The 25,059-nt window shown below is 35.9% G+C and overlaps 5 protein-coding genes across 5 annotated transcripts; 4 read left to right on the top strand and 1 right to left on the bottom strand.

Moving 5' to 3' along the window:
• Positions 1-2,299: 2,299 nt before the first annotated feature.
• LOC8259946 (pyrophosphate-energized membrane proton pump 2) lies at positions 2,300-8,545 on the top strand. Its single transcript, XM_002513259.4, has 15 exons — positions 2,300-2,493; positions 2,858-3,139; positions 3,346-3,549; positions 3,678-3,829; positions 3,918-4,065; positions 4,140-4,272; positions 4,473-4,645; positions 4,766-4,886; positions 5,116-5,303; positions 5,516-5,953; positions 6,070-6,234; positions 6,323-6,478; positions 6,728-6,839; positions 7,408-7,627; positions 8,172-8,545. Exons 2-15 carry the CDS (start codon positions 3,050-3,052, stop codon positions 8,269-8,271), a joined length of 2,400 nt encoding a protein of 799 aa, XP_002513305.2. The 5' UTR covers positions 2,300-2,493; positions 2,858-3,049; the 3' UTR covers positions 8,272-8,545.
• Positions 8,546-8,585: 40 nt separating this feature from the next.
• Positions 8,586-9,661, top strand: LOC8259947. The gene has a single exon (XM_015715803.2). The coding sequence runs from the start codon at positions 9,025-9,027 to the stop codon at positions 9,457-9,459; it is 435 nt and encodes a 144-aa protein (XP_015571289.1). The 5' UTR covers positions 8,586-9,024; the 3' UTR covers positions 9,460-9,661.
• Positions 9,662-10,166: 505 nt separating this feature from the next.
• LOC8259948 lies at positions 10,167-15,803 on the top strand. The gene is made up of 14 exons (XM_015715839.3): positions 10,167-10,405; positions 10,533-10,575; positions 10,705-10,789; positions 11,251-11,356; positions 11,455-11,525; positions 11,643-11,712; positions 12,212-12,274; positions 12,635-12,706; positions 12,833-12,934; positions 13,567-13,641; positions 14,193-14,312; positions 14,390-14,506; positions 15,015-15,071; positions 15,453-15,803. The coding sequence occupies exons 1-14, from the start codon at positions 10,199-10,201 to the stop codon at positions 15,510-15,512; spliced, it is 1,248 nt and encodes a 415-aa protein (XP_015571325.2). The 5' UTR covers positions 10,167-10,198; the 3' UTR covers positions 15,513-15,803.
• A 2,315-nt stretch (positions 15,804-18,118) lies between these two features.
• On the top strand, positions 18,119-18,508 carry LOC8259950 (auxin-responsive protein SAUR72). The gene has a single exon (XM_002513263.1). The coding sequence runs from the start codon at positions 18,119-18,121 to the stop codon at positions 18,506-18,508; it is 390 nt and encodes a 129-aa protein (XP_002513309.1).
• A 5,339-nt stretch (positions 18,509-23,847) lies between these two features.
• LOC8259951 (auxin-responsive protein SAUR72) lies at positions 23,848-24,639 on the bottom strand. The gene has a single exon (XM_002513264.3). It carries the CDS (start codon positions 24,520-24,522, stop codon positions 24,022-24,024), a length of 501 nt encoding a protein of 166 aa, XP_002513310.1. The 5' UTR covers positions 24,523-24,639; the 3' UTR covers positions 23,848-24,021.
• Between the last annotated feature and the right edge of the window lie 420 nt (positions 24,640-25,059).

The raw sequence follows: 25,059 nt of genomic DNA, 5'->3' as shown, positions 1-25,059 counted from the left end.
CGAAATTCTGTTTCCATATCTGTTGGCCACAAATTGCAAACATAAATCTTTAATAATTAATGCCTTTTACTTATTCAAACGAATACAAAAGGCAAAGACTATATATATATATATATTTTCAATTAGAATTGAACTACGCGGGCAAATTAAAATATTATTAAAATAATATTAAATAATTTATTTATATAAATATTAATAAAATATTAAAATATTAGATAATTATATATCATAAGTTATCGATTACTAAATTTAATTATAATTAGATTATTAAAAATTTTAGTATTTGATAATTCATGTTTCAATATTATGTTTCTTTAAATAAAATATCTGAAAGAAATAAAAAAATTAAAAAGCATAAACTTGCATTATTAAAAGTGAAGGAGATAATAATATGGATAAACAGATAAAGATTTTAATTAAATCATTAACAGAAAAAAAATACTATATTAAAAGACCACACAATTATTCTCAAAAAATAGAAAAAAATTATATTAAAATATGGGATAAAAAACTTTAGAAAATATATCAAAATGTATAAAAATGACTTTTAAAAAAAATACATTTAGAAAAGAGAAGATATCTCTTAAAACACTCTTTTTATATAGAGAGACTATTGATTTGAATTTAACTAGTCTAGCATAAAAAGTAAAAAAATAAATTTAAATTTATCTGTTTATAAAAAAAATTCATGACAAACATAAAAATATTGAAGAAATTGAGTTGAAGAAGATGATGGTAGCTTGTGGAAAAAAATGGCAAATTAATAAATAAAATATAAAAATTAAGAGTTTTTATTTTTTTAAAATAGGAGAATAAGAATTAAAAAAATCTCTAAAATATAAATAAAAAAATATTTTCTATGAGTTTCTATGTGGCAAAATTTTATAAAGCCATGTCATATTATTTTTCAAATAGAAAAGAACATATGACATGCTCATAAAAAATATTAACTTATAAATATTTATAAAATAATTAATGTAATCTTAAATAATACTAATAATGAATAGGTATTTTTTATTTATTTCAATATAAGATTATTATATTCTTAAAATGATTATAATAAGTATTAATAATTATTAAAAATACCACATATTAATAATAAATACCACATATTGATAATAAATCTTACTATCTTTCTAATAAAATATATATATATATATATATATATATATATATATATATATATATATATAAGTAATAAAATAGTAAAAGAATAAGAGTTTACAATTGGATTATGAAAATAGTTAAAAGAATTTTTGACAAATCGATAAATTCATTAGTTCAATATAATAAATAAATAAAATTAATCTATATATATATGTAATATCAAAAAAATAAAAAAAATAAAAACAAAAGTTCTAGTAATCTTATTTATTAAATATACGAGAACTTATTAATGTAATAAAATAGATAAAGAGTTAAAATTGATAAGTATATATATTTCTTATGTTTATTTATCTTAACATATAAAAATTAAAAAAAATTAAAAAATTTACTATGATTTTTATAAAATACTAATATATATATATATATATATATATATATATATATATATATATATCATTGAATAAAATAAAATTTATTTTAAACTAATATAATTATAAATAAAATTATAGTATGCAATGACACTAGCAAAGTGCCGGTAGTTATATATAAAAAAAGAATAATAAAAAAAATTATAAAATTTAGATGCAAAATCAATGAAAGAAAGAAAATTAAAAAGTTTAGGTAAAATAAAATCTGTTAAATACTTTATTTTAAGATAAAGAAAAAAAAGAACTTAAGAGAAAAAGAAATAATTTATATAGATAAAAAAATATCTTAAAAATAGAAAAAAAACTATATAGAAAAGAGAAAGAATATTCAAAATGTTGCTTTGATATATATAGATATTGATTATATCTTTAAAGTTAATTTTATTTGTTTCGTCCAGAAATAATAAGATAATTGATTATTATTAAATATTAAAAAAATTACTTTAACTAATTTATATATTTTCTTATATAAAAAAGTATTAGTCCTATTTATTAATGGATAATAAAAGAATAATTTCTTCGACATTTTAACAAAAAAAAGTAAAATCACTGCGGTTAACATTAGTTGAAAGCTGGGGTAGTTTCATGGATATAATTGTTTTAAATTTTAAAAGTATAACCGAATTATTATGAAGACTAAGGGCTTAATTCCAATTTGGCAAAGAATTTAGGGGCTTATCCGTACTATTTGCAATAGAAAAATGCACCAGCTCCGCTTCCATATAAAGAATTTGATGAGATGTCTATATATTATTGGTAGACTGACATGGCCTGTTAATAGTCAGTTACCAAAGAAATTAAAACACAGAGATCTAAACTCCAAATTCAACCAAAATTCACAAATAAAAATTTTGTCTAATTGTTTTTTCCTCTCTGAGAGGTCTGCTGTCTGTCTGCGTATATTTGCAGAGACGAAAGAGAGAGGTGTGCTTGTTCTGTGAAAACCATTCATTGACCGGTATTTTCTATCTATTTTTTTTTGCATTTTTATTTTTATTTATTTTATGTTTGGCTTTTTATGCATACAGATCTTTCTTCTCTTTTCATCCTCCCCTATTTGAGATGGAATTATGCTGCCCTTCAATCTTTATTTTTCTAGGTTTAAATTTTACGGTTGCTGAGAATGTATTTAAATCTAATGTATAGATCTTAATTTTAAGTTTTTACAATTCCCTTCTGTTAGGTCCGTGTCGGAATTTCGTTGCCAACCAAAGTCTGACTAGTTTTAACTGCTTTCTTGAGCTATCTCAACATATCTTCTGATTGTCTTTTTGATATATACGGACCATTGACAATTTGCATCTTATAATGTTTTCTCTCAGGACCCTCAGTTGTTCTGGGAGCCAACACCCTATGTATTTGCTTCTGCACAAGAAATTTGGCCGTTTGCAGTGAAACACTAGCACTACTTGTTGCTCTTCAAAATTCAGCGACCCAGTTCTGGGGGCGACCTGCCCCAAGGCATCGACCGCACTCCATTTCCTGTTGCTCGAAGGGTGAACTCCTTCCATACAATGATGATGGATGATGATGTTGAGGGTGGGCCTTACCAAGACAGGCCAAGGACCTTCCCCAATATGCGTACAAAACCATATACACCCATCGTGAGTTACTAATTTCAGTTTTCCTTCTTTATGTAACTATTCCATCTGCGCAACTGCCAATGCACTCTATAATTCACATAAATGGATAAAGACGAGAAAGTACTTCCTTTCATGACAAATAGGCACCACAACCTTTTTCTTTTCTTTTTTGTCATTATGATTTTTCCCTTCTTACTTGCATGGGCTAATCAATTTTCCTTATGCAGGTTTTTCGAGTTCTCATGGGAATAAATGTCCGGGTTCTTTTTATAATTTTGCTCTTGGGTTTAGGAGCAATCTTTTATATTGGAGCGACTACTTCTCCAATCATTGTGTTTGTCTTTACAATTTGTATAATCAGCTTCCTTTTGTCTATATATCTTACTAAGTGGGTACTAGCAAAGGATGAGGGTCCTCCTGAAATGGTTCAGGTACATGATTTCAGATGTATTTGGCCTAAATACCGATCCATATCTTCCTTTTAAAATGTAGGAAGAAATTGCTGTCATAATTTTGAGACTCGCTAAATTCTTTCCAAAACTTATTGTCCTACTTCTAGATATCAGATGCAATACGTGATGGAGCTGAAGGCTTCTTCAGGACTCAGTATGGGACTATCTCGAAGATGGCAGTGTTGCTTGCCCTTGTGATCCTCTGCATTTATTTGTTCCGCAGTACAACTCCTCAACAAGAAGCTTATGGCCTTGGAAGGTGATTACATATGTCAAAATTATCTGTGAAGCATAATGGATATGCTTTTATCTGCAATGCCATTTCAGTCATGGTTTTGTTTATGCAGGTCAACATCTGCATATATCACTGTTGCTGCATTCTTGTTGGGAGCCTTATGTTCAGGTATAGCAGGTTATGTTGGGATGTGGGTGTCAGTTCGTGCAAACGTTAGAGTTTCTAGTGCTGCAAGACGATCAGCTAGAGAGGCATTGCAGGTTGTCCCTTTTAAGGTCCATTGTCTTTATAACAGTTGGAGAAGTATGTTATAACTGGAAAACTTGATATGCAGATAGCTGTACGTGCTGGTGGTTTCTCTGCTATGGTGGTTGTTGGTATGGCTGTAATTGGTATAGCCATCCTTTATGCCGTTTTTTATGTTTGGCTGGGGGTGGATACTCCAGGGTCAATGAAGGTTACTGATTGTATGTAACAGCTCTCTTTCTCTGTGATTTAATTGTGATGAATCTGAGTGCATATAGTGAATGAGTTTAAACTAAAGTTGGTTCAATGCGTAACATGTATTGTTTAAAAAGTTTTTGTTCATCAAGGATGGTGTGTTTTGTGGCATGTTTTGCTAGTCCTCTTGCTATTTTAATTGCTTGTTACTTTTTTTCTGCCCTAGTGCCTCTTCTCCTTGTGGGATATGGGTTTGGAGCTTCCTTTGTTGCCCTGTTTGCTCAGTTGGGTGGTGGAATATACACAAAAGCCGCTGATGTTGGAGCTGACCTTGTTGGGAAAGTAGAGCAGGGAATACCTGAAGATGATCCTAGAAACCCTGCTGTGATTGCGGATCTGGTATTTAGCCCTCTTTCTTTGCTTGTTATTGAGCTATTCCAATGGTGTTCTTAACCAATGCTTTGACTTTAACGAAACTATAGGAAAATTTATTTTAACTAGTTTTCCCCAATTTAAAAGGTCGGGGACAATGTGGGTGATTGTGCTGCACGAGGTGCTGATCTTTTTGAAAGTATTGCTGCTGAAATCATCAGTGCTATGATACTTGGTGGAACAATGGCTCAACGTTGCAAAATTGAGGGCAAGTATCTGTACTTATATACATATCATTTCCCCATAATAAGCCCAACTACAATTTTATTTAGTGATGATATTTGGAAGAATTTAACATCCCCTTTACATGGGGCTTACATGATTCTGACTATTGTGACCCTTAATACATTTTCATTTTTGCCACAGTTAGGTCATCTTATTATTTTCTTGTTTTCTATTAGAAATTTCTTTTGCTCACTTATGTATGTTTCTTGCAGATCCTTCTGGCTTCATCTTGTTTCCTTTGGTAATTCATTCGTTTGACCTGGTTATTTCTTCAATTGGAATACTTTCAATTAGGAGTACTCGTGATTCTAGTGTGAAGTCCGCTATGGAGGATCCAATGGCGATACTTCAGAAAGGATATTCTGTTACTATCGTTTTGGCTGTTATCACGTTTGGCGCGGTAATGTCTTCTATAAATATAAAATTGAAGTGTTTTTCGTGTTCTCTTGAACTGTTATACACTGCTGGAATTTGAAGCGGTAATGTCTTCATAATATTAATGCTGAGCCTTCATATTTAGAATGAAACAAGCATTAAAGCCTGCACTTTTCTGCTTCTGATTTTTGTATTCAAGTTCTAACATATGGTTTGCTTGTGTTGTCCATATGCCAGTCCACCCGTTGGATGCTTCATACAGAACAAGCACCTTCAGCCTGGTTTAACTTTGCATTGTGTGGATTGGTTGGTATCATAACAGCATATGTTTTTGTTTGGATCACCAAGTACTATACAGATTACAAGCATGAGCCTGTACGCACATTAGCTCTTGCAAGCACCACTGGTCATGGGACTAACATAATTGCTGGAGTTAGTTTGGGCTTGGAATCAACTGCTCTTCCTGTTATTGTCATCAGTATATCTATTGTTTCAGCTTTTTGGTTGGGTCATACATCAGGTCTGGTGGATGAAGCTGGAAAGCCGACTGGTGGGCTTTTTGGTACAGCTGTGGCAACAATGGGAATGCTCAGCACTGCTGCCTATGTTCTTACAATGGATATGTTTGGCCCTATAGCGGACAATGCTGGTGGAATCGTAGAGATGAGTCAGCAGGTAATAGCTGATTGCTGGTATCTTTGTTGAAAAATTTGAGTCACTCTGGATTTACCATGCCTTCTTCTTAATTTCCTCATTTTCTTCAATGTATGTATATATATGTTTGTATACAGCCAGAAAGTGTTCGGGAGATTACTGATGTCCTTGATGCGGTTGGAAACACAACAAAAGCTACCACCAAAGGTTTCGCCATTGGATCTGCAGCACTTGCTTCTTTCCTTCTATTCAGTGCTTATATGGATGAGGTTGCTACATTTGCTCATGTACCTTTTAATCAGGTAGCTTAATTGTATTCTCACCTAATTATTCTTGTTAGCAATGCTTTTGCACATTTATCTTACTTTTGTACTTCCAATTCACTTTCAGGTTGATATTGCCATTCCTGAAGTTTTTGTTGGTGGATTGTTGGGCTCAATGCTTATTTTCTTGTTCAGTGCATGGGCCTGCTCAGCAGTTGGCCGAACTGCTCAAGAGGTTGTCAAGGAAGTAAGAAGGCAATTTATTGAGAGGCCAGGTATCATGGTGAGCATATATTCCATGAGGTAGTATCAACATTGCACCTAGTGGACATGAAAGTAATGCACCGTGCTCTCACACCATCTAGGATTTACAAGTAAATAGGATGAACACTGCATGATCATAATAGGAGGCTTACGGTCTACTTGTGCACTGAGTATATTTGTAGAGTTTGCTCCATTTCCTAGGCTGTTTTGCTGTTGCATTCACAATCTGGGTTTTAAATAACACACTTATCTAACCTGCTCATCTCAGGACTATAAGGAGAAGCCAGATTATGGTCGCTGTGTAGCAATTGTGGCATCTGCTTCTTTGAGGGAGATGATAAAACCTGGTGCTTTGGCTATTGTATCACCTATAGTTGTGGGTAGGTCGATCATCTATTTTTCTCCTTGCTACTTATGTTTGATACTTCAATTTTCTACTATTGGCATCTTGTAAGAGCTTGTGACTATGTTGGTTTTGAAAGTGATGGTGATTGCATTGTTGCTGTCTAGGTTGTTTCCATTGTTATTATTTTTTCTTTCAGAAAATAACTATTGAAGGCAGTCCTGAGTTCAATTTCTTTCAGAACACTGGGAATTGTAGTTTCACCATATATTGGGTACAAATATGGGAGAAAGCTATGTATGTAATGTTAAATATTGATCCACTTGGTCTAATTCCAGAATTCATGCCGGAACACTTTTTTAAATTCGTCATTATAATCTGATGTTGATGTTTGTGCCCCTTCCGACGCCTATTATATTATTGTAGTGCTAGCAGTTATTTGTTTATGATATTGATGAGTTGGTATACTTTCTTGCAGCTTGAAGAACATGTTTACTTTCATTTTCTTCCCTTTTCGCTTCATCTTATATACAGCTTTCCTTCTTGATTGTGTTTGTATACTCGATCAAGGAATATGTAAAGTATTTTTCTTGCCTCACTTGCAGGTATTCTGTTCCGGATTTTGGGGCACTATACAGGACATCCTCTGCTTGGAGCTAAAGTCGTGGCTTCCATGCTGATGTTCGGAACAGTTTCTGGCATTCTTATGGCTCTTTTCCTGAATACAGCCGGTGGTGCATGGGATAATGCAAAGAAATATATTGAGACTGGAGCTCTTGGAGGCAAAGGGAGTGATTGTCATAAAGCAGCAGTCACTGGAGATACGTAAGACTTGTCATTTTCTGGTGTTATTTTTTAATATTGACGGTATTTTTTTTTCTTTCTTTTTGGTTCTTGAGCATTCTGGAAGTAATTTTATGGCGTTCATGGAATTTAAAATGGACATTTTGAAAACTGAGACAGGAGTTAGAATTAGAATTTTCCTCTAGAGAGCAATTACTGGTTCTTCTTGAGACAAGGACTAGGGTCATTGAAGAACTTCAGCATTTCTTTCTGTGCCTATGCATTTGAGCTACTTGGTAATAAAGAAATAAGACCAATTAGAGATACCATTATAAATCCCATATTTCTATATTCTTCTGCTTCAGTCCTGCCAATCTGTCAGCTGTTCTGTATTTATATATATTTTTCTTTTTCTGTTCTAATTATTTCTGCTGATGTTATTTGGTGTGAAATAATATCTTGCCTGGCTTTTCTTTTGGTACTAAAATCTTGAAAGAAAAAGCATTTGCAAGTTTATAGTCTCCTATTTTGTATAAATGACTTGATCCTTGGGAGATAACTGTGGTATTGTTTGCATGGCGTGCAGTGTAGGAGACCCGTTCAAAGACACAGCTGGACCTTCACTTCATGTGCTCATAAAAATGTTAGCAACGATCACATTAGTCATGGCTCCTGTCTTTCTCTGAAGAGCTGTTCGATCATATTTATTGCGAGTATACAGCACCCATTATCCTGGAATCTCTAGATATTTTTTTGCAGATATACATACAGATAGGTATTTTGAGTGATGTACATCAAAAGGGGTGCCCAATTACTAGATATAATGAATTTGCACTTTTCTGAAAAACCCAAAATAAGAGACGTTAGTAACCTCTGCTCAATGAAAGTCCTTTGATAGATACAATTAACTTTTGATCACTATACTACTTTACACATAGAGATAAATTACTGTTGACGCAACTGAGATAAGGTGCAGTCTTTCTTATGTTTCATTCATGTTTTTACTGTTTGCACTCTTTAGAATTGGTGGAGGGCAGATACGTAGCCAAACCCAAACCACTTTTGTTCGTAAGTGGTGCAATGCTCCCTAAAATTATGATCTTATTCTTCCTCCGATAGTTATTACTATACCAGCATTTAAGGCCAATTTTCTTACAGACCGAACCAAGGAAAAGCCCCGACGGAGTCGAGTGAAGGCCCAAAACCAAACCCATTCCTTTCTACCACGTCCGTGTTACCCTAACACTGACACAAAGTCAAGAGTATAGGAATGCTGCTGCTGCGTCCTCTAAAGACAAAAGAAATAAAAAACCAAATCAAGTCACCATCTTAACCTCTACTAAATCGAAGGATTGGATTTTGGAATTAGGGTTCTCTCGTCTCTTCAGTGAAAAAAGAAAAACCCCTTTTGCAGTTTTAAGTTTTGGAACAAACATCAAATGGAACAGCCAACCCTCCCCAATGCTAACCCATCATCAAAAGAAAAGAACAAAGTTGCAAAGAAAAAGGGTCCAACCCCACAGGAACTCATATCCCACTACCAGTCGAAAGGACTAGACTCACAAGAAGCCTCTGTCAAGGTGATTGAAGATCTCCAGAACCTCCTGTTTAGGGTTGTCTCCGCTAACAACAAGAACAAGAAGGACAAGCTGACCGCCGAGACCTTAAGAAAAGTAGATGTGGTCCAAAACAGAGTGGGTATTCTTGATATGAAGATCGACTCAAAGCCTGGCTATTTTGAAACTTTTGCTATTGGGGTTGCTTCTGGTGCTGCTTTCAGAGGCTTTGAAACTGTGTGGCCTCATGTTCTTGGCGGTGTTTCTCAGATTTGGACTGCTGTTACTACTGCTACTAAACCTCCTCCATCTTCTTGATTGAACTTTCACTGTATTTTGCATATAGAGAATTCTTGATTGTTGAATTTTTCTTTATGCTTCCATGAGCGCTGTTCAGTCACATTTAGTTTTCGTTTTTTTTTTTTGTCTTATTTCCAAGCTTTTTATGAGCTCAGTGGGGAACAAAAGTTACATTTCGTTTTCCTTATTAATGGATGCTCCAATTCTTCTTTTTCTGTGAGTCGTTGGTTTATAAATTTGGTTTTGAACATGGCCTGGAAATCTGTGTGGCTGTCGTACCCTAACAACGAAGTCGGTGGAATTGAGTGATATTATAATGCATTTGGTTAGTGTTTCCTGGTGGGTTTGAATTGGCAGACTTTGTTATTTAGAAGATAATAATAACTCCCAATGAGGTTGCTGTTATTATGTGTTCCTTTTGGTTCCAAATTCCAATACAACAAAAGAAAAAAGAATGTCTGTTTATTTTCGTAAAATGCTCAACCAAAACAAAACAGTAACAAGAATTTGCGATTAATCATATCTCAATCAATGCAAAACTGAAAGTTTATTAATATTAATTACCCACACAATTTTATTCTTTAATTAAAATTTAAAATTATAACAAAGTCTAAATCTCAACTTATCAATCACTTGAAAGCATTAGCTTTAGGTAAAATGGGTATTCAAACCGGATCTTTTGATCCGAGTAGACCGACCGGACGAAATAACAAAATAAATGATAAACAACCGAACCTTATCTCTCAAATTTTTTAATATGAACTTGAGAAAATTGAATCCAAAAAGCCAAAAAAAAAAAAAAAAAAAAGAGCAACAAGAAATGTCAATAACTTCAATAGCAATCGCAAGTAGCAGTAGCAGTAGAAGTAGCTTCCTCAGGTTTCTTCGAGTTCAGTGCTCTGATTCTTCTAAGCCTAGGCGTGGTTTTGGCGCCAAAAACGACGACCTCAACATCAAAAACAAGGTACTTCCAATCAATCAATCTTTACTTTACCATCTACTCATCACTCTTTTATTCTCTCTCTTTTTTTTTTTTTTTTTTAATATATATATTATATATTATTAGAAGCTTAGAGCTTGAATTTTATCAGACAAAGAAACTGACCTCTCGACAATCTGGGCCTTTACCTTCTCGTAAGTAGATTTTTTTCTTTTCTTTTTTACTGTCTTTGTGACTTGTGAATCTGTTCTCCCTTTTCTACCCTAACTAACATAATACTGTAAGATTTTTATGACTTCATCTCACATCGATTTTTTTTGTAGAGGCCCCTGTTCTCAATAATCGTTTCGATGGCAAGCCTAAAACTATGGATATTGACTTTGAGCAACGGCTCGAAGCGGTTAGAAGGTTCCATTTCATACCATTACGCGTTCTTGAAATTCAAAAGCAAGAAACATAATTAACTTAATTACCAGTCCTCATCAGCTCTCATTTTGATAGCATTCTGATTGTTTAAAGAGCTCTCTTTTTGGTGTTATTGCACGCCAACCTTGTGATGCATGAATTGAAATGCACCATCTTATCTCTTCTTTGCTTTCCTCCATTTGCAGAATTTTTTTATTTAAATATCCCAGTTAGATTATTTTATTAATTTCAATCTCATTAAACCGTATCTCTTGTTGCCTTACTTCAAGTTGGGGTCTATATTATTTGGCCCTTTTTTTTTTCATCTAAATTTCATTTCTTTAACATCACCTCAAAATTACTATATTCCATTGAATGACAATAGTTGATTAGTAAGATTCGCTTGGTTCTCATCATTTTTGCAGTTCTTTTCCCTGAGGATCATTCCTTCTGTAACTACTCAGGTCAGCTCTCGAACAAAAAAAGACAGATGAAATTAAAGAGTTCGGACCAATCGACTATGATGCACCTCTTGAATCTGAGAAGAAGACAATTGGCCTTGGCACTAAGGTAAAATAATTATGTCATGTTCTGGGCATGGAAATGCCTGCATGGCGTCTTCTCAGCTACACTATATTACTAATTTAAACTTCTGACGTAAAAAATAGATTGGAATTGGGGTAGCTGTTCTGGTCTTTGGTCTAGTTTTTGCTCTTGGAGACTTTCTTCCATCTGTAAGGTATGCTATGGTGCTTTAAAGGTTTTCCGTGTCCCATTTTGTAAGATTTCATTCTACTTTGTCAGTTCCCTTTCTGTTAAGACATTTTTTCATCTTAATACTGCCTTCTGTTTTCAGTGATAGCCCCTCCGAAGAAGTTAGAGCAGTTGATAAGAAGTTATCAGAAGAAGAGAAAGCTACTCTTCAGGTATTGGTGGAAAGCTACTACTGAGGTTGATTACTGGGGCAACAGCACTAATGCACTGAATTAACCTAGAATTATTTTTCAGATTTATTTACGAGGATGCTTATAGGAGTTCTGCTTCATCATTACTATGCTATGTAGTACCTACGCCTTTTTTTCCTAGTACTTCCCTTTTCTGGTTTGTATGAACAATATTATTAACTATTGATTATACAGGTTATTTATTTCTAGGTCTTAATTTCCCTGTTCTTTTCGCCGTTTCTTAAATGGACCATTTTTTTGGTTCTAATCATTTAAAGGAGGATAAACTTCTGTGCACTTATTGTTTTCTACTGGGCGTAATATCTTCTATGCTTCTGTAGCTTATCCATGCCACTCCAATACAAGTTGTCTGCTAACCACAAAGATAGCTGTCAACCGCTTACATTCTTATCATTGCTTTTAGTTCCTATGCAGGTGAAAAAAAAATATTGTAACGCTTTTACTTTCTTTCATATGACAGACTCAGTTAAAACAATACGAGGCAACTCTTGCAGTCTCCCCTAAAGATCCTACTGCACTTGAAGTGAGTAACAAAAATAGTTTTTCTGGAGTGTGTGTGTCTTGAGGGGTTGAGCATTTTGCTTCTGTTATTGAACTAAAATTATTCCGCGGATATTTTTTACTTTTTCTTTTACTTGTTATTCCTTACTGAATTGACATGCTCAATTGTTGCCTACCACATAGATCTGGAAAGATAATTAAAAGACCATTATTCTGATATGAACTCGTGTGTTTTCTCCTCTTAATAGGTAAACATAGTTTCCTATTTTATATACAAAAATCCATTGGTATTCTCTTTCAATATAAATGGAAATGATCCTCTGTTTGCCTTCTATTCCTTTCTTCACCAGTAATTCCAAATTTATTCCAAGAATTCTTGCAGGGAGCTGCAGTAACCTTGGCAGAATTAGGAGAGTATACTCAGGCTGCCTCTCTGCTTCAGGACTTGGCAAAGGTTTACCATGTCAAATGTTTATTTGTTTAGAGAAGTCTGGAGAACTTGTGTTTTCTCCTCTCTGCCTCTCTGCTGAACTTGTGAAGTTTGGAGAAGTTTACTGACTCAGTATATTGAAATTTTCAGGAGAAACCCACTGACACAGATGTTCTTCGTTTGCTTGGAGAAGTTAAGTATGAACTCAAAGATTATGAGGGGAGTGCTGCTGCATACAGGATCTCTTCAATGGTCAGTTCTCGTAGATGCTTGTGACACTTCACCTTCTACTAATGGTTGTTTCAGATGATTAATCTCCTATAGCGGACATGCTATACTCAATTGGTTGTTAGATATTACTTTACTTTTAATTTATGGTCTCCTGATTTCTCTATGAAATGTAATTGTGGATATAAGCTGGTGGGCTAGCAAATGTGTGAATAAGCGTGGATGGGCGAGGAAAGCCTAATATACTGTACTAGTTACATAATGAGTTCCACTAACAAGATAATGGAAACTGGTCTTTTACCCATTCAAACTCATAATTTCCAATGAGTGGTGAAATAGTACACCTTCTAATTCTTCAGTATATTTAAATCGGGTTCCCCAGAAACATAGCCACCTGCATAACTCTGTTCAGTGACTACATAGTGATGCATCAATATCCATCTACATGGTATCTTTATAACATGCATGGTCCATTTGCGTTGCACTGGGGCACTGCCATGAATTCATAAGATAATGTTGATATTCTGTCATATTAAGCCAAGTGGCATTTTTATATAGGAGCCTAAACTTAATTTGGAAACTATATTATTAAAACTCCTTGACTGACGTTCGTGTGCCATTTTTATGCAATGCTCACTTGTGCTCTCTTGTGATAGGTCTCCAAAAATGTAAATTTTGAAGTTCTACGTGGTTTTACCAATGCCTTGCTTGCAGCTAACAAACCGGATGAGGTATGGCATCAGGTTTAATTATAGATGGAAGTCTGAATGGATACACTGCATTTCCTTGACTGAAATTATTCATAAGAGGCAGTATTTCCTTATGTCCTTGGTTGTGCTCTAGATGCTAAGTTTTGTTGCTATTACACTCTAATGATTTCATTTTCAGAAGAATTCTAAAACCAGACAGGTGCATGCATCTTTATGTGCCATATATCGCTGGATTAGAGATTCAAATATTTGGTATAAAATAATTGTTCTCTAAATGGCTTGCTTGCAGTTCCTCTCGTGATCCATTGTTGTAGAACCTTAACAATGTGGTGGATAGAACCTTTTGCCCCTGCAGTCCTATCTGAAACTTGCCTACAATTTTCGCCCATTGTTCATGAACACTGGTTTGCTTTAAGTAGATAAAATGAATGGTTTTCCAGATTTACCCGTAACTGATCTATGCTTTTCACAAATGCTGAAAAAAGTAATCTAGTACGTAACTTGTACTCAGTCAAGTGTCATCGAAATATTTGAAACTATTTACGTGCTCCTTTTCTTTTCCTTTTATGTAGGCTGTTCAGGTCCTTCTGGCTTCTCGTGAACGCCTGAATTCAAAAAAATCAGGTGATGTTGATGTTAAAGGTGATACTGATGCAATGGAAACTGAATCGCAGAAGGTGGACCCTATTCAAGTGAGTTGCCATCTTGATAACAATTACCTTCAACTATTCTTCTTCACGTCATCTTTAAATGAAATGTGTTTTTTCAGGTTGACTTGCTTCTAGGAAAGGCCTATTCAGATTGGGGGCATGTGAGTGATGCTGTATCCGTTTATGATCAGCTCATCTCTAGTCACCCCAATGATTTCCGTGGTTACCTAGCAAAGGTTTGATTCCACTCCTCTTTTCCTCTTATGTTCCCGAGTATTTTGGGATTCTTGCCCCATTTAAATTTCAAGGTTTTGGATCAATGCATATATTTGATAATTGGACATGGGTATAGAGATAAAAGCTTCAGATAACATGTCATTGTGGTGCACAACTTTTGTCAGTAGTACAAGTATATTATTGACAGAGAGCCTAATTTCCCACATGTACTGAAAACCCAGACATTTGTGCGCACTTCGGAAACTGTTAAGTCATTAACACTGAAGGTGGTCTGCAGATACTATTACAGTAATCTAATGAAAATGGTATTAAATCTGTATAGTTCTTCACTCTTGGTGAAATTCTTATAATTGAAGAACCAAATAACTGAGGCTCATAAGTATCTTCAACCAAGAGACTTTTCAGTGGGTTGATGTCGTTGCAGAAAAGTCCACATGGAAATGATCTACATCCAGCGAAATATCATGAGAACCTGCATATAAATTTACTCTTCTGATGGTTCTGCAGGGTATTATATTGAAAGAAAATGGCAATGTGGGGGATGCAGAAAGGATGTTTATACAAGTGAGTATCTACTTTCACTGCTTGAAATGCTTATATATGCATGTAAATACTCCACACACACATAGATCTCCTCCATGTTTCTGGCAGCCTAATACCATAATGTACTTGAGCTGACTGGTATGTAATTGCCTGCATGAATAAAACAAGAGTGCTATGGTCTTTCTGCACCTCTGGTTATATAACTAGACAACTTAAAACTTCTTTTTATGTATGTTTCTGGCTATGAAATTGTTTTGTGGCTACTGTCAGTAACATTTAAACCTGATCATTTTTGGGGGTACACAATGCACATCTTTTATCGTATTGTAATTTGAAATGTTTACCTGACATATATGTGGTAATAAGGTTAGCTAAGACTACTTGCGGTTGTGCGCTGCGCAGGCTCGGTTTTTTGCACCAGAGAAGGCCAAGGCACTTGTAGATCGTTATGCAAAAAAATAACAACATGATAGGCTTTATTGCTTGCAAATGCCCATGTAATAGCATTGAGATTGGGATAATTGTTGAGCAGTTAAAGGATGTTGCAGGCGATGGTGACCAAGAATGACATGTGAGGGGGTCTCCTAGGGAGCTATTTCTCTTGTAAAAGTAGCAATACTACAGGGGTTATTCTAGGTTTGAGAAAGAGTAGGGTTAGATCAACTGTTCCTTGGGAACCTCTAAGCTTTCTGTAATTGGCATGGATATGTTGAGGTTCTGTCGAAGTTAATAATATTTCAGGGATTGCTGTTATATTTTGTTTGAATTAATATTATATCGTTGAGGAGACTATAACTGAATCTTGTGTAATATGAAAGTAGTATTAAAGGTATTGCTTGGGAAGTGATATGTTGCAATTGCATGGAAGTCCTTGACAGAATGGAAAGAACAAGGCAAAACAAATGATAGAATGCATCTAAACATGGACGTATGGTCTGGTCTGTCTCTTTCATTGAACTTTTCTTGGTATTCACCTAATGTATAAGTAAAACAAATATATCTATATCTATCTCTACATAGGTGAAAAAAATAAAATACCTCAAAACCATGTTAAAACTTTCAATGTATAAGTTAGAAAGTGATAATGCCTGGTTCGTCTTTTTATGAACTGAGGACGAAACAGTGAGAATTTTGTAAAATATTCTAATTACAATCGAACTCCGAGATTACTACATTAATCACGAAATCATGAAGACAGTCAAATTGAGCCCTAGCTTTTCTGCACGAGAGGTAAGAGCCCATCATGAAGGGAAGAAAAATAAATTACCTTTCTGCAGCTTGCATGAAGAAGAAGAAGGCTCAAAACCCACCTTAGAAATCAGCCTTAAGAACTCATTCACCGCCAGTCGCCCGTATTTCTTCTCATCTTTGTAAAGAAAACTCAATGCTTGTTCAAAGAATTCTACCTCACAGAGCAAAACAATTCCTCCACTGGACTTGAACCTATTCTTCTTCCGATTTTTGAAGAAGGCCTATAAAGATAGGAAGCGGACTGGGCTCAAGAATCTTAAGTATAAGGTTTTGTCCAAGGCACACGGCCAGGGAACATGAGAGAGCTTGAAGAGAATCTCCGCTTCAGCCTCATACTCTTCCAATGCTTCATGATTTGTCTAAGACCATTTCCATTTGTATTGGCCCTCTTGCTGCTGCTTCCAGTTGCAGTTGCCATGATCGAAAAGAAAAACCTATTATGCTCGTGTAATATTATGGATTCTATTATTAGTTGCATCACAGCCGGGTGTACGATCATTCCAATTGTCCTTTTCTTTAAAATTTCTAATATGAACATGAAAACGCTCTGTCCACTTGGTCACTTGTGTTAAATATGAATATTCTTTCTGATAAGCTCACTGTAGGGATGCATGCAGATACTCTCTCGTACCAAATTGAGTTCATTGTTTGTTCAAGGCCGAGACTAAATTGAGTTTGCCACTTGTGATTTTTGGCTAATTTCACTTGTCAATAAATATATATATAGAGTCTTGACATATCCTTTTTGTATCTTTTCCATTTGTAATTAGCCACAGGCAATAAACAAACATATTTAGGAAAACGGACAATGCAAAACTTGTAACCAAATACGAAGTGGAAAACATACATACATCTCCTTCCTTAAACTTATCAATTTTATCATTGCTTACTCCTTTTTGTTTCTAGGCCGGCTGTGTTTCTAATTAATTTGTAGACCTAATTCCTACACTAATAAACTCTCAAAGGAATCAGTTCCTATTGCAATCCTAACAAAAGTGTTAAACCGTCAATCCAATGTGTCTACTTATATACTTTAATTAGGACTATCATTTTGTTGGTTAGCAATATATAGTTTTTTAGATATTGCACATGATTCACGAGCTATTATGAAGTATACCATAGATTAAAAGGCATATAGATGCAACAGACTTCATTAAAATTTTCAAATTTTAATTTTGAGTAAATTCTTAATAGATAGTCTTAGATATAAAAAAGAACAACTAGCATAACTTGAGTATAATGGAATTTGGGTTTTATACAGAGGGGTCTCCTTAGTTTTTGTTAAGAAAAAAGAAAAATGAGGACATCATGACAGGTAAAATAGTAACTGCCACCAAAAATAGTAAGTGGGAAAGCCACAAAAAGATGCAATGATTGCTCCTCTGTTTAATAAATTTGAGTAATGAATATGAAAAGAATTATGATACAAAGAATGAAGTTTTAAAGGATAAGAAAATTGTGGGATAGATGTTTCTGTTCTTTTAACAACTGTTATTAGTTTGCGCCAACTGAGTATAAGAATTATTTAGTTAATACGTTGTGCTGTAGAGAGAGGGGCACACGCACACCCCATCTCCTCTCTCTATATTTATTAATTCAGGTTGAAGCTTCCGGTCTCCTTTCTTTTTCAGGAATTGAAGGTTGCAATTAACAAATTCATATCCACCATAAATAATCATTTTAATTTGGCAAGTGATCGAGCATTCTTTTCTCTTTCTGCACAAAAATGGTTCCTAGAAACAAAACTGATGTCTCTTTTCGGCTTCCTCTGTGATCGAACGCCATACATTCTTCATAAAAGATAATCTGTGCCCTAAATGAAGATTTTGGAATTAGGTGTATACCAAGCCACTCTTCAGCTGCGGCAATGGTGGGTTCCTTTCGCTGGGAAGGGGTCAAGAAGAGGTTTGGAGAATTGGGTGGAGGAGGAGGAGAAGTGCAAGTTGACGGGCGAAGAGGAACAAGTTCCAAAAGGATACATTGGGGTGTACGTAGGAGAAGAGAAAAGGAGGTTCGTGATTCCAACCAGCTATCTGTCAATGCCTGAAATTAGGATATTGATGGACAGAGCCGGCGAGGAATTTGGATATAGTCAAGAAGGCGGCCTTCATTTACCCTGCGAACACCATCAGTTTGAGGAGATACTTTTCAGATGCTTCAAATTGTCTAAAACCAAGACCCTCAGAAAATTTAGATTTATAATTTAATACTTCATTCTAAATTTTGTTCATTGCTCACGAGTTAAATACAGACACGATTACTTGGTTGCCAAATATAAACACATATACATATACATTTTGATGGCTGACTCCCAAATGTTTGTTCTTTGATTTTATTAGTTCCTGTGATTTATATATAAATCATCTCAAGAAGGCTAATTTATCCAAGAAATTAAAAGAAAAACACAGCATGAGAGTGGATCAAGATCTGGGATACGTAAAGTGGGAGAAAAAGATTTAATAGCTAAGTTTTTTTTTATTTTTCTCTTTATTAGCCATTTTCGATAATTAAGATAAAAAAATCGATCGACAGATTCATTCTCATAAAGTTCAACCAGGAAAACACCATCTCATCTCATATCATCATTCTATTAAATAATTAACTGTTGAAGAAAACAGAAGAGAGTGAGGGGGTATGGTCTCAGAGGCTGCACAAGCTAGGTTGCTTGTGCAGGCTTCTCATCCCTGACCAAGGGAGAAAGGGAGCAACATTTCCTGCAAAGCAGGAAAAGTCACTTCTACCTTACCCATTTCAGAATTATCCGTTAGAATGGATCTCAGCATAATTGTACATATTGCCATCACACTTGTAAAATGAACTTAGAATTCTTAGTCTTCTGTAACAATCATCATAGTTCAATAGTTCAATAAAAGTTCACATGGTATCAGAGCTGGTATAACCAGTCATCACCTACCAAATCAAAAGTTCACAATTCAGCCTTCAAATATGGCTCACGACGAAACCACCAAAATCACCAACATTGTGCTGCGAGGCAACTAAAATTATTTTGAGTGGTCAAAATCAATTTTCATTGCCCTCAGCGGCAGGAAGAAAATAGGATTCATCACAGGCAGCAAACAAAAACCAAAACTAGTAAATCCAGAGGCTCCAACAGAGGAAGAATTGGAGAAAAATAGAGGAGTGGCAATTGACTGACCATTTGGTCATGTCTATGATCACCAACACCATGGAAAGCCAAATCACTTGACTCTGTATTTTTATGGAGTCATCGAAAGCAATATGGGAAAAAATAAAGAATCTCTACAGCCATCAAAACAATTTTGCACATATTTTCAAACTTAAACAAGAACTGTCTCAAATCGCACAAGGAACCAAAAGTTTCACAGAATACTCAACGGAAATCTTAACAATGTGAGAAGAGTTACAAAACTACCTCCCACCATCAAATGACCTAGAAGAGTTACAGAGAAGAGCGGAGTAGGACTTAAATTTATACTTCAAGGGTTTGGATTCAAGCTACGAGGGCTTACGATCACAGATCCTTCTTGCTTCTCAACTGCCCTCAATAGACGTTGTGATAACAACGATTCAACACGAGGAAACAAGAAGGAATACTATGAACAACATTCCAGAGAGCACAGACAACCAGGACTACTTCACCCGCTGCGACCAAGATCGACAGAGGGGAGGACCGAGCGCCATCGAACGATGTGACCACTACAAGAAGCAGGGCCACCATCGTGACGGCTGCTGGCACCTCCATCCTCAGCTACGACCACCACGGGCGTAGGAAGGGCCTGGAGCCTTGACGAAAGGCGAAAGAAGAATCGGACGGAAGAGGGAAGAAAACCCTAGAAGAAGGGTATGTTTCTAGGTGTTGGGGTGTCATATGCAAAAAATTATATTATGCCCTAACCCGAAACTCGACTCGACTCCGAATGCAACTTGGCAACCCGACCCGACCACCCGACTCGGCCTCACCATCACTGGATCTGACCCACTCATCTAGGCTTGGCCCAGGTTTGCCTCAGGCCCATCCCACTCCTCCAACTCAGCCTGTGCCCAGGCCCAACCCATTATACAGGCCCAAATGCAGGACATTCTGGCCCAGCTCCAAGCCTTGGTTCAGCAGCCCCACAGGTTCGGGTCCTCTCAACCCGATGGGTCAGGTTCGGTTCAAATAAATTTACAATGGTTTAAAAATAATATTAGATCTAATCAAAATGCTTGGATTATTGACTCTGGTGCTACTGATCACATGACCTGGGACCCTGCAAAATTACAAAAAATTCACCGCATCAGAGATTCCCATCATGTGACAGTGGCCAATGGAAATAAAGTTAAAATTCAGGGTTATGACACCACAAATTTATTTAATTCCAACCTTACGAATATTTTATTTCTGCCTGAATTTAAATCTAATCTTTTATCTGTTGGTAAGATTACTCGTGATTTAAATTATAATGTTATTTTCTCACCATCCCTAGTCATTTTTCAGGATCGAATTTCCGGGAAGACCATTGGTGAAGGACACCTAGAAAATGGCCTATACTATCTTCTTAATCTCCCAAAAAATGCTTAGTATCCACCAAATCCACCCAAGACATGCTCATGCATCGGAGACTTGGGCATCCCTCCGACCATGCTCTCAATAAACTATTTTGTTACAACTTGGACTCTAGTCATTGTGATGTGTGTAAATTTTCTAAGCACACTCGGTTACCCTTTTCCTTGTCTTCAAGCATGTTTGAAAACGCTTTTGAATTAATACATTCTGATGTTTGGGGACCTGCCCTCGTTACCTCATATAATCATTTTCGATATTTTGTTACCTTTATTGATGATTACTCCAGCACTACCTGGCTCTATTTATTAAAAGAAAAAAATGAAGTTTTTTCGCGATTCCAAGAGTTTTATAATTTCATCAAAAACTAGTATAATGCCAACTTAAAAAATTTTCGCTTCGACAATGGAACGGAGTACTTAAATCAAAATTTCTCCATCTTTTTTAAACAACATGGCATTGTGCATCAAACCACCCGTGTTAATACCCCCGAACAAAACGGCATTTCTGAGCGAAAGAATCGCCATCTCCTTAATGTCACTCGCACCCTTTTGTTTCAAAATAATGTCCCTTATATTTTTTGATCGGATGCCTTCCTAACCGATGCCTACCTCGTTAATAGACTGCCCACTGTTACCTTAAAGCATATAAGCCCCTTAGAAGTCCTCAAAGGTCAGAAAATTGAATTAGGTCACCTCCGGGTCTTTGGCTGTGTGTGCTATGTGCATATTACACGCCAACATAAACTTGACAAGAGCTCTGCTAAAACCCTTTTTCTCGGATATTCCTCCACTCAAAAAGGATACAAGTGTTATGATCTGTTGACCCACAAAACCTATGTCTCTCGAGATGTCACTTTCATCGAGACTGAGCCCTACTACATCAACCCCACCAGTGTTAACTTCACTCTTGGTTCCTTCCCGTCTTTATTTCCGCTTAACTCTGATATTTTTCTTAGCAGTTATGAACATGAGTGTTTACCCTAGGAGCGGTCCCCTTCTGTCTCTGTCTCAAGGCTACTTCCTTAAGGGGGAGATAACCTCACACAAGAAGCCCCATCTCAAGAAGTCACAGAAGAAGCAATTGCCTTGAGACGATCTAGTCGACAAACTAGACCACCTGTGAAATTTAGAGACTATGTGTCTCATACGGTGACATATCCAATTTAGAATTTTATTCCGTACAATATTTTATCTAACCAATATCGCAACTATCTATGCCAGATCTCAAATCACTCCGAGCCTACAAACTTTTATGAAGCCAACACCGACCCCAAGTGGTGTAAGGCTATGGAAGAAGAACTCCCAGCCCTAAAAAAAATGACACATGGAGCATTGTATCTCTTCCATCAAATAAACAACTCATGGGATGCAAGTGGATATACAAGATCAAGTACAACAGTGATGGAACCATTGAAAGATACAAGGCCAGACTTGTAGCCCGAGGCTTCACTCAAACCTACGAAGTTGACTATCAAGAGACCTTCGCTCTAGTGACCAAGATGAATACAGTCAGGATCTTACTCTCAATAGCAATCAATCGGGGCTGGAATCTATTCCAAATGGATGTCAAGAACGCCTTCTTACAAGGAAATTTAGAAGAGGAAGTTTACATGACTCTTCCTCCTAGATATAAGTCAATCTCAGACACCTCCCTAGTATGTAAGCTTAAGAAGGCAATCTATGGCCTGAAACAATCCCCAAGGGCATGGTATGCTAAACTCAGTTGTTTTTTATTAAGCATTAATTTCAATAAATGTGAATCTGATTCATCTATGTTCATTAGACACACTCACACACACACCATTATTCTTTCAGTGTATGTTGATAACATCATAATAACAGGAAACGATGATTAAGGGATAGAGGATGTCAAACAAAGTCTAAAAAGAGAGTTTGACATTAAAGACCTAGGCCAGCTGTCATATTTTCTAGGCATAGAAATGACAAAGTCCAGCAAGGGTTTATTCCTATCTCAAAGGAAATATACCCTTGATCTATTAAAGGAAACTGGAAAAATAAGAGCTAAACCTGTCATCACTCCAATGGAAACCAAAATTAAACTCAATTTAGAAGACGGAGAACCTTTAATCAACATAGGACATTATCAGCGTTTGGTAGGAAAATTGATTTATTTAACTGTCACTAGGCCTGACATTTCTTTTGCAGTTAGTGTGGTAAGTCAGTTTATGCATGCCCCTCGTACCAGCCACCTAGAAGCCATTAATCGGATCCTCAGATACCTTAAGGGAACACCCGGGCAAGGAATCTGGATGAAGAAAAATAACTCTACTAATATAGTTGGTTTTTCTTATGCAGATTGGGCTGGAAGCTGTGATAGAAAATCAACTACTGGATTCCGTATCTTTGTAGGAGGAAACTTAGTGATATGGAAAAGCAAAAAATAAAGCATGGTTGCTAGATCAAGTGCCGAAGTCGAATACCGTGCAATGGCATCCACGGCTAGCGAACTTATTTGGATCAAGCAAGTTCTCAAGGATATGAAAGTTGAGACTAAAGAGCCTATGAAAATGTATTGCGACAATCAAGCTGCTCGCCACATAGCATCGAACCCAGTGTTTCACGAAAGAACTAAGCACATTGAAGTCGATTGCCATTTCATCAAAGAAAATGTTCAAAAAAAGAAAATTGAAACGCCTTACATCAAGAGTCAAGATCAATTAGCGAACATATTTACAAAAGCTCTTGACAAACAGAATTATCACTCAATTCTCAGCAAGATGGGTTCAATAAATTTATATGAACCCAGCTTGAGGGGGAGTGTTGAAGAAAACATAAGAGAGTCGGGGGGTATGGTCTTAGAGGCTGCACAAGCTAGATTGCTTGTGCAGAGTCAGGGAGAAAGGGAGCAGGAAAGGTCACTTCTACCTTACCCATTTCAGAATTATCCGTTAGAATAACCGTTAGAATGGATCTCAGCATAATTGTATATATTGCCATCACACTTGTAAAATGAACTTAGAATTCTTAGTCTTATGTAACAATCATCATAGTTCAATAGTTCAATAAAAGTTAACATTAACTATTCTTATTTGCTTATATATAATCTTACTCCCTCCTTCTCTTAAGTTTAATACCCTTCTCAAACCAGTTACAGCATCAAAAACACCAATTATATCCAATGGACATGGAGCGCAAAAATGATAAAAAGAAAGAAAAGGAAAGTAAGTAAAACTCATCTACACATTTGAGGGTGGTGTGAAGAAGGTGACCAGCAACCAATCATATCTCTGTCTGCATTAAAACCTAATTCATGCAAAGACAAGACATCTCTGTTTTCTTCCACCAGTTTTAGGATCTTCTCAAACACAGGAACATCGCACGGGATCTTTAACACTCCCTCTTGTTGAAAACCAAACTCCTCTTCTGCCTCTCTCAGCAGTACCCCAAAAGCCTGGTGGCCCAAGTGCTCTGTCGGAATGACATATCTCTTCAACTCTTTCCCAACGCAAACTGCAACGAACCCTTTGGGGACAACATTATCACCGGATGCTGCTGCAGAAACATCGGTGAAAGAGAGCGTTCTCTTGATAAACTTGATGCTCTTGCTGCCAGTGCTAGCGTTGGAATTGCTGGTGCTACCCTTGGGTGCACTCGTTGCTGCCTTCTTCCACTTCTTGAGGATCTGTTGAAGCCTAACAATGTCAGAGATCTTGTTAGACTTCTTTGAATCCATATATACTATGAGTTAATTCCCAGGAAGGTGAAGATAACGAAGAGGAGAGAGAGTTTATGTGTGTGTATGAGGCAGAATGGGATGGAAGAGTGAGATTTAAAGAAGATGAAGATGCTGCTGCTTGCTTTGTAGTAGCAGTAAAGTATTTAATTCCCATGTGATATTCATAATTTTCCATTAATTAATTATGGATAAATCATTGAAGTTAGGGTTGCTGCTGGTGCAACTGCCTTGAGAATCTCTTTATTTTGCCTATTCTCTGCCCTCATTGATTCATAATTTTCCTTATTTTAGAAATATTTTTCTAATAATTCATTTTCTTGTTTCTATTTATGGCTTTGATCCCCTGAACATATATTTTACTTGTGCTAAGAAAGTGTTCCAACTTTAAGTAATGGATGGGAGATGCATTAGGAAGGTAAAATTAAATGTGTTATTTATTGCAGCAATTGGGGAATAGTAATTTAAAATTAATATGTGAGGGGATCAATAATTAGTTGAACACGAAAAAGAAAAAGAAAAAGAACATGAAAGGGT

This window comes from Ricinus communis, chromosome 4, assembly GCF_019578655.1.
Source record: "Ricinus communis isolate WT05 ecotype wild-type chromosome 4, ASM1957865v1, whole genome shotgun sequence".
Taxonomy (NCBI): Eukaryota; Viridiplantae; Streptophyta; class Magnoliopsida; order Malpighiales; family Euphorbiaceae; genus Ricinus; species Ricinus communis.
This window is presented reverse-complemented; position numbering and strand designations above follow the sequence as displayed.

Bases quoted from the DNA above. Each gene is read 5' to 3' on its own strand.
- LOC8259950 (XM_002513263.1), top strand. From the start codon at position 18,119: ATGAAGATTTTGGAATTAGGTGTATACCAAGCCACTCTTCAGCTGCGG.
- LOC8259947 (XM_015715803.2), top strand. From the start codon at position 9,025: ATGGAACAGCCAACCCTCCCCAATGCTAACCCATCATCAAAAGAAAAG.
- LOC8259951 (XM_002513264.3), bottom strand. From the start codon at position 24,522: ATGGATTCAAAGAAGTCTAACAAGATCTCTGACATTGTTAGGCTTCAA.
- LOC8259946 (XM_002513259.4), top strand. From the start codon at position 3,050: ATGATGATGGATGATGATGTTGAGGGTGGGCCTTACCAAGACAGGCCA. The intron at 4,066-4,139 runs GTTGTCCCTTTT...CTTGATATGCAG, and splicing joins CAGCTAGAGAGGCATTGCAG to ATAGCTGTACGTGCTGGTGG. The intron at 4,887-5,115 runs GCAAGTATCTGT...TGTTTCTTGCAG, and splicing joins TCAACGTTGCAAAATTGAGG to ATCCTTCTGGCTTCATCTTG.
- LOC8259948 (XM_015715839.3), top strand. From the start codon at position 10,199: ATGAACTTGAGAAAATTGAATCCAAAAAGCCAAAAAAAAAAAAAAAAA. The intron at 10,576-10,704 runs GTAAGTAGATTT...TTTTTTTTGTAG, and splicing joins ATCTGGGCCTTTACCTTCTC to AGGCCCCTGTTCTCAATAAT. The intron at 11,526-11,642 runs GTATGCTATGGT...TTCTGTTTTCAG, and splicing joins GACTTTCTTCCATCTGTAAG to TGATAGCCCCTCCGAAGAAG.